The following is a 9109-nucleotide window of genomic DNA, read 5'->3' as shown; positions in this document are numbered from 1 at the left end:
GCGACGAGGGGGACTACGGGAGGGGTGGGGGGGTGCACATCGTCAAAAAGGACCCCTCGTTCTGTTATTGCGATCGCAGATTCGCAGCGCAACGAGGACGCCTTCTGTCAGCACGGTTGTCGCGTCGGTCACCCCTTTTTTCTATTTGTTTATTTGTTTACTAGCAGTGATTTCACGTGCCACTGACAGTAAACTTGCTAGTCCTGTATAAAACGCGTTTTCCCCGCACTTGCCTTCGGTCGTTACAGTAACATGCTTGGCCCTTCGTCTCGGCACTTCTCTGCGATCATTAGGTCCGGTAGGATTTGGCAGCCGCAGAGGGGAACATCGAACATGTTCCCTGCCTGCCTCCCATGTGGTGAGGATGATTCATCTTTAGGCCCTATTTAGATCACACTCAAAATCCAAAATTTTTCAAGATTCCCCGTTACATCAAATCTTACGGCACATGCATGGAGCATTAAATATAGGTAAAAAGAATAACTAATTGCACAGTTTGCCCGTAATTGGCGAGACGAATCTTTTAAGCCTAAATAGTCCATAATTGGACAATTTTACCAAATACAAACGAAAGTGCCACAGTAGCCAAAAGCCAGGGCCTTAGTTTCTAAATTTTTTCACCCCAAAGTGTCACATCGAATCTTGCGGTACATACATAAAGTATTAAATGTAGACGAAAAAAAACTAATTGCACAGTTCTCGGCAAAATCGCGAGACGAATCTTTTTAAGCCTAATTAGTCCATGAAAAACCTTAAGTGCTACAGTAACCCACATGTGCTAATGACCGATTAATTAGTACCATTAGATTCGTCTCACAGTTTTCTGATGGATTCTGTAATTTATTTTTTTATTAGTATCCAAAAATCCCTCCCGACATCCTTCCGACACATCGATGTGACACCCAAAAATTTTCATTTCACTAACTAAACACACCCTTAGCCTTAGACCCTGGTCCTGTTCTGACTGGCACAGATTTCTGCAAGAATGATGGCGCTCAGCTGGAGAAAGCGCGAATTGCGCATCCAATGCTGACTGTATCAATGCGCGCCACACTAGTACTACGTAGGAGTATGTTGGTTTTTGAGAAAGTAGGAGTATGTTGTTATCACGAGCTAAGCCAAATTCCAAGCAATTCCACAGTTAAATCTGAACTTCAGTTACAGACAATTCTAAAGCCTGTTCTCTTTTTTTCCCTTCCCACAATTGCAAGGCTCCTCCCCCTTACCACTAGCAGTAGAACAAAAAGGTACAATGCAACACTTCACCTGCATCTTTCTCCGTTTCAAGAAAGACGAGATGGCACGGGTACACAGCTACTAACACCAAGCAAAAGAATGCATAATCAGTCTTCTGCCTTCACCACCCCTCTTCTCTCTACACTCCATTCCTGGACCAGCTACAATATCCAGCTGGCCACTTTGAACAATTCATGGAGATGTAGCAGAGTACCAATCCTAATCTGGAATCTGACGAAGAATGAACGCTAAGCTCAAGACCTAATCTCTCCAACCAGACACATCTAATCGAAGTCGATACTTACAGTTCCACTATCCCCACATTGGTTTCAGCCAATCCTTTTTGTCGACCAACGGTCCTTCAAATTCATTGCTCGGAGAAGTAGGGCTAAGCGGTGCGAGAACATACTGCCTCGACCGCCACCCGCTTCGTCACGCTCGGGCAGGGATCTCCTCCAAAGCTCTCGGGGGAGATGGCGACGACACATCTTTGGAGCCCAATGCATTTCTGTTCACATGAAACATAGTGTGATGTTATGAATCTAAAACATGTGGCTAGGTGCATGCATGCGCCAGGACTAGTGGAAATGAACAAACCTTCTCTAGAACAGTGTGAGAGTTAGCTGAGTGGCAATCTCCTTGCTGGAAATTTCCACATGTTCCCATAGGTGTCCCAAAGCTTGCAAATTTGATTGCAGAAATGGACTGCCCTGGTGAGCATTTTAAATGCACTTTGGCTCTGTGGTACTCACGCTCGCCATAGCTTTCAATCTGCCAGTTCTTGATATTTGGATGATCCTCAGATACATCAGCACAGACGCTTGAGACTGACCTCTTCACTAGGGCAATCTTTGATGAATCCCCACCAAGTTCCTCAAAAACTACCAATAGGTTTCTAGTTGCTTGCAGCCAGGACCTTGGCACATGATACCTACACATACCACAATTTCAACCTTGTGTTAGAGAGCATAGTCGGAGCCAGCACCTCACAAACTGAGATCAGAGAACCACGACAGTGAAAATAAACACTCAATAGGTGGTAGTTCAAAAATTCAAATGCTGCTACAAATGTTCTTACCAACGTTGCGTGGGCTGACCACAGCCTGCTTGACACTTGGGTGCCCGGAAGGTCCCGGTGTAACTGCACTCTTTGCAGTCCCCATCTGCATATGCTGTCCAGTAGCGTCCAATGCTTTGTCCATTTATCCAGATTTGGCCCTTGCCCATGCTACCCATATCCAGAGCCAATGGCTCATCTCCGCTGGGAGTCTCGAAGTAAGCCTACGAAACAGAACAGTAGTGAGAATAGGTGCAAAACCTAGCCACAAGTAAATGGTATCAACATGACATTTTGTTCATACCCTATACCAGGACAATGGCTGTTGGTTTTGAGCTATCAACGACCCTTGCATCCATTCAACTGAGGTTGAGCCTTCTAGGGAGTTCAGATTCATCTGTTCACCTTTCAGGCCAACCTAGCATGGAGAAAAGCAAGTTTAGCTTCTTTCTTGACAATAATTCATTGACAAAGGCATGTGGTGTTAAACATACCTGATAGGACCAAGTCTGCCAAGTAAGGTCTCGTGATCCTTCATTCAACCCATGAAGCACAACAGGACCACCAACACCAGTGTTCCATGTCTCATAATGCACTCCAACATTCTATATCAGGACAAAGATCTGAATAGTCATATACTAGGTTATAAGATGAGTAAATATAAATTGAAAGTGATGAAAGGACGGACCGGCAATCCACAAGCAACACTCAGCAGTGCAATTTTGTTAGTACCAGCTCGAAGGTTAGCATTGCCATTATATTTAATTCTTCGATCTTCCCTGGTACCATAAGCAGAACCTAAAGGAGTGAAATAAAAAGATCTGATTCACAAATCATGTTCCACGACACTAATGTTCAGAAACAGGTGTTTTTTCTCAGTAGATACCTTGAAGTTGTCCGTTGACAAAGACATGCAAGGCGTGACCAGCAGACAGCACACTGAGAGACAGAGGCTTGCCACCACCTTGTAGAAAGTTTTCAGATGGGCTTATGTCAACACTGTAGACATTAATAAGAGATTTTCAGATACAAAAACATTCTCATCCATATTGAGAAGTAGAGCAAGACTAAAGAATAAAGGCCCCAGGCTTCCAGAATCAGGAAATCCAAATAAACTCTCAGAAAGAAAAGGGACCAATTGGAGATTATACATTTATACAAATTGGTAAGATATCTGCAAGACGTTGATACAGCATTACCTGGTTATGTACCACAGATAATCACTGCTGTCTCTCGTGACGTTAAGCTGCTCAAGCAAACCAGTTGTGGTGAGCAATGGAGCAGCTGCCAGAGAATCAACCTCCTCATCATACCTCTCCCACATCATTGATGAGGCACCATCTCCCCACATTTGCATCTGAGATGTCTGAACACCAACCTGCAGGGGCAAACAATTGCAAACAGGTAAGCCAGGTCATCATACAGTTCTGGGAAACAAAAAGGGGGAAATGCAAGAAGAGGAGAATGTGCCATACTGAAAATAAGCACAAGTGAAACTTACTGTGGCACTGTTAAAAACCACATTCTTGCAATCAGGAAGGATGCTAATTGACCAAGGTGGCAGGCTGTATTGCTCATTGTTGAACACAACTTTTGCATAGGAGTTAGAATTGTAGTTTGCAAGGAAAGCTGCACAACCAGATGGAGATCGGAAGACGTGGGCCTGATACAGATGTATGTGACACACCGACCAATAGATGATATACAGATCACTGTGTGAGGAGAAAGGCTGACCAAGACATACCTCTTGCATGGTTCCAAGGGTAGTAATTGCTGGGTCAACAGAAACCAAAGCCTGCTCACATAACTTAACAGCTCTGTGGAGTTCTTTAAGATGACTGTGCTTTGGTTCTCTAACAAGTCCTGGACATAACAAAGCATAGAATGAGTATGGAAAATAACTAACTTATAAAAAAAATTTACTTTACAAAATGCAGTTACAGGCAAGCCTGGATAGGCACCAATATGCTTAGAATATGTATCTGCATTTAAAAAAAAATAGATGCGCTATACACTTTAATTAATCAATAGAAAGACGGTGACATATACAGGTCATGGTCACCCAAAAAAAATCTCCTAGTAAACTTACCGTATTCATCAATTGGAGCATCATAATCATAGCTTGTTGTGATGAAGGGACCCCCAGCAGTGCGCCCAAAATTTGTTCCTCCATGATACTATCGACAAAAACCAGAAAACCACCAACCATGAGTATCTCCCATAGGATGAGATACACTTCTTAACAACAATATAACAGCTTCATTTTCATGTCATACCATGTAGTAATTGATAAAAGAGCCACCCTTTTGTACAAATCGAGCGACAGCAAATGCAAGATCTTCAACCGGTCGTTGGCGGATGGTCCCACCAAATTCTGTGAACCTAAAACGTTGTGAACAATTTTAGGGCATATGTTGCAAATATTAATGCATATGGCCACTAAGATTAAACAGAAACAGAAGAGATCTGGACCACATCAATGACTATTGGATATTGCACTTGCAATAATTTGAAAAAAGAGTCACATTCCAATAAGAAAAGGAAAAGAGAAAACTTACCAGCCACTCCAAGCTTCAGTCCACATTGTGGGCTTGTAAGGCTTGTTAGGAGAAAATGCATCACAGTAGAAACCATTGCACGCATTGATCTGTTAGAGTCAAATCAAATTTCAAGAACTGATTCTACAAGACAGACACAATTGTAAAACATAACATGCTACAGTAAAGAATCATCATAATCAAAATTAAGTGAGCTGACATTGATTTGATCTTGATCCTCCAAATGGTTGCAGGATATGCATTGAGATTCAGTTTCCTTGTTACGGATTATGCAACTAATATAATAGGATGTAAGCATTTGGATAAATATCAGAAATAACATTATTTAGAACAGGGGATGAGCCGCCTATTATGACTATCAAAACCACAACATCATTTTTTTAGCAGGAATTATGCTACTGCAGAAAGAAAAGAAAGACAATGGACAAGCTCCTGGGCACATTATCAGAAGCACATGGCGGTCATTTTACTAATTTGACCACCCATTGACCAAAAATAACATGATCCAAATGGAGTTATTGGCGTACTGCAAGATTACTGTACCACTGGATCAGGTGCATCCTCCTCCTTGCACATCACCCCACGGCACACCAGTGCCCAATCCGATGGCCATCTTTGCTGCCCAGTTGATATATGCCTGACCTGCGGCTCCAAACTCCTTGCCTTCTGGCCCATACTCATTCTCAATCTGTGCAACGAAATATCATTTAAGATGTAAATTAATTTGCATGTCCCCAGTAGTGAATAGCATGGACTAGTGGGGACAATGTGGCATGCAAATCAAGATGTATCAACGAGATATCACTATCCACCAGATGCTACTCCAGTTTCAGACTTGTATCAAGGATTCAAGGTGTAACAGCACAAACTAGCAAGAGCGCTGACTTGTAAATTTGCTAATACCAATAGTTAAAAAAACTTGAAGCGAATTAAGCTATTAACATGATGTACTAGCCACTAGGGACATCTGCTTATACCCATACACAGTAACTCAACCATATAAACTTTGGCACCAAACGATTATACTTGCCTGAGAGAGGATAATTGGGCCACCTTGGGATGCAAAGAGGTTTTCGCTCTTCATCATTCCCACAATTTTCTCAGTGAAACCCTGCATTGCCGTCTGCACAAACAGAGAGCAGCATTACAATGATGACAAAAGAAAAGGTGTCTCGAACTAGATCCAGTCATCCAGAAATGTTGGTGAGATGATTTCACTGACCGACCTTGAAAGGTTCGTTGTCTGTCCTGAAGCTGATGTCTGGTACATACTTCAACCAAACTGGGAAGCCACTACGAAATTGCATGCATCGCAATAGAAGTCAATAGACAGGAGTACTGCATGCATATAGCCATATGCACCAAAACTGGAAACTGTAATACTCCATTTTACGGAGATGATTTCAGGAAATGGAGAAATACCCGAAGTTCCACTCGCCACAAATGTAGGGACCGATGCGGAGATGTACAAACAGCCCGGCCTTCTGGACTGTCTTTATGAACCTGACCAAATCGTACCTCTCTTCGAAATAGTACTACGCGAAGCGAAAAAATACCATCCGGATCCTGTATGAGTTAATAATGATGACAGCGGAATGGAAGAGCAGAAGAGGCGTAAAATTTCTTACATTTCCAGGCGTAGGCTCATGTCCATTCCAAAAGACATAGGTCTGAATCACATCCAAGCCCCCATCTTTAGCCTTCTGAATCAGCCCTTCCCACATCTGATTGAAAAGAAAAGCAAGAAGAAGCACTCACTTCAGAACAAATAGATCGTAAAAATTACCACAAAACCACCCAGAATAGTTTTTTGCGGTCGAAAATTTCTTAGCTTAGAATACCAGAGCATCCAAATGCAGTGCAATGAAGAACCAAGAAACATGGTTGCAGGAGAAAAAACACACAAAAAGGGGGAAGACAGTGCCCCGAGAAACTCTCAAACCCCCCTTTTGTAACCCCATCCAAGAAACTAACCGTGGAAGAAAGAGGGACGGCTAAAGTAGGAAAGCAATTTGCTTTCCGGAGCATTCACAAGAAACAGCTGACCACAGCCATGAACCTCCCCGGGGAAGATAGGGGGGAAAAAGAAGAGATTTTGAAGAATGCAGTTACATCAGGGGTGCTCCTGGGGTAGTGAATGGATCCGGAGAAGAGAATCCGCCTCTGCCCATCAATCAGCACAGCCTTCTTGTCGTACGTCACCGCGCATTCCACGGCGGCCGCCAGAACGGCCACCGCCACTGCGCAGCCCAGCAGGGCAGCCGGCCACCACCTCCCCATGGCCAAACTCCCCGCTCCAAGAAGGTGGTCAAAGAGGAAGACCACAGCACACACTGGGTGTGCGAGTGTGTGAGACTGTGTGGTCTTCACACACTGGTCTTCCCCTCCAGCACCACCTCCTTCTCCTCCCTCAGACCTCCCCCTGTTTTTGTTGCTGCCTTTCTTGGATTCTAGGATTCTTTGAGCGGGTTCTTGGGAGGAACGACAGTGGGAGTAGCAGCCTGCTCGGCTCCAGCGGAGCTTTTGGCGTATGGCGTGCTATTAGCTCCTCCCAGGCCCTCCTGTCCGCGTAACAAGAGGATGGAGGAGAGAGAAAAGAGGGGGATTGGAAAAGAGACTGTAGCCGGCTAGCCGCGGCCCGTGTTTTGTACGGGGGCAGGGCAGGGCACCGCCGCACCGGAGGAGGGGAGCAGTACAAAGATGGCAGCTCATCATGCAGCTGAGTGTCTGGCCATGGCCCCTCCCTCTTGCGACTGCGATCTAGAGATGGCTAATTCTGACAGTGGGGCCTTGCGCGTGTTCGGGAGGCCGTAAACGATCGTGGATTATTTACTGCGGACTAGTTTGGTGTGAGAGAAAAATACTGTTTCTAGCTGAAAATTTACGATCGTTTACGAGCAAGCGAACAGACTTGTTTGTGGCTCGTCGTCAATGATAGTAAATTTTTAGTCGGAACAGCACACAAATCAGTTAGCAGTATTTTTTTACGAACCGGCAACGATACAAACCAGCCAACCAAATATACTTTCAGTTGAAATATTATTTTTTCTCACACTAAATTAGTCAGCTATATTTCTTCGCGAACCAGTAACGAACGAGCTCAATCAAACGAACGGGCCTCTACTCTGCTTGAAAAAAAAACCCCGGGGGCCCATGCTCCAAGCTGGCAAGCTCACTACTACTCCGTCAAAGCTGTTTCCAGAGGTAAAAGTCAAAGCTGTGACGGAAGAAATTATTAAGCCTCGGTTTTTCTACTTTGCTTTGTTTGGCAATTAACAACTTTAGGTACCGATGGAATTCCATAAAAGCCTTCCTTCGTTCTAAAAATAAGTGACGTTTTAAGCTGTCCTGGGTCAAACTATTTCAAATTTAACTAAACTTATACAAAAAAAAAGTACTAATCTTATAATACCAAATAAATACTATTAGATTTATTATGGAATATACTTTTATATTCTAACCTATTTTGTCTCATAAATATTAATGTTCTTTCCTATAAATCTGGTCAAACTTAAAATTATTTGACTTAAGACAAATCTAAAACATGTGGCCCTGTTCGTTTCGCTGAATTTGGCTTATGCGGGGACGGAGGGAGTAGTAGTAAATCATAACTAATTAGTTGGTTAACTATTATATGTCATGTTCGTTTGGCTAATAAGTCATGACTGAAAGTACTGGTGGCTGATTTATTGTGAGAGAAAAATATTGTTCGTTGGCTGAAAAAAGTACGGTTTATAAGCCAAGCGCAGCGATAGTTAGTTTTTGTTTTAACCCACTAGCTAAAAAGGTGAATGTATTTGTAGTTTTGTTTATAATGCATATTTGCTATGGTTGGACATGTGGACGTAGGTGAAAACGTGAAAATTTGTTTTTGCAATATATAGTTGCTATATGAACTGGGCTGAGAGATAGTTAAATAGGAGTAGTTGTTAGTTAGGTGTCTAGTGTAACACCTCTGGTGTTTTGACCTAGCACTAAAACTTGACATGTCATCATATGCATTGCAAAGCATTCATAAACTAGAAAATTTTGAATGCATTCACTAAATAAGCTTTATTTCATAATATTGTTATTTTATGTGATGTGATTCAAAACTCTAAATAAAGATTATGACCACAAGGGTCAGATTTCATGTGATCATGTGAGACCATGTGACAATTGACTCAAATAACCCTAATGGGCCATGCTACTGGTCAAAAATCAAAGTTAAAGTAAAAGGAAAACAAATCAAATTTGAATTCAAATTCAAATCATAAAG

General features: G+C 42.7%; 1 protein-coding gene across 1 annotated transcript; it reads right to left on the bottom strand.

Annotated features, from left to right (window-relative positions):
* Window positions 1-1114: 1114 nt before the first annotated feature.
* On the bottom strand, window positions 1115-7577 carry LOC136552054 (beta-galactosidase 5-like). The gene is given in 20 exon segments (XM_066543605.1): window positions 1115-1744; window positions 1834-2167; window positions 2315-2517; window positions 2598-2711; window positions 2788-2898; window positions 2982-3091; window positions 3180-3292; window positions 3493-3671; window positions 3795-3956; window positions 4038-4156; window positions 4383-4470; window positions 4570-4675; window positions 4852-4940; window positions 5395-5430; window positions 5432-5539; window positions 5882-5974; window positions 6078-6144; window positions 6274-6386; window positions 6480-6575; window positions 6964-7577. Coding segments are annotated over 20 exon segments (2529 nt in total). The 5' UTR covers window positions 7132-7577; the 3' UTR covers window positions 1115-1624.
* Between the last annotated feature and the right edge of the window lie 1532 nt (window positions 7578-9109).

The sequence above is a fragment of the Miscanthus floridulus genome, chromosome 1, assembly GCF_019320115.1.
Source record: "Miscanthus floridulus cultivar M001 chromosome 1, ASM1932011v1, whole genome shotgun sequence".
Taxonomy (NCBI): Eukaryota; Viridiplantae; Streptophyta; class Magnoliopsida; order Poales; family Poaceae; genus Miscanthus; species Miscanthus floridulus.
The sequence above is the reverse complement of the archived record's forward strand: the minus strand, read 5'-3'. Positions and strand labels throughout refer to the sequence as shown.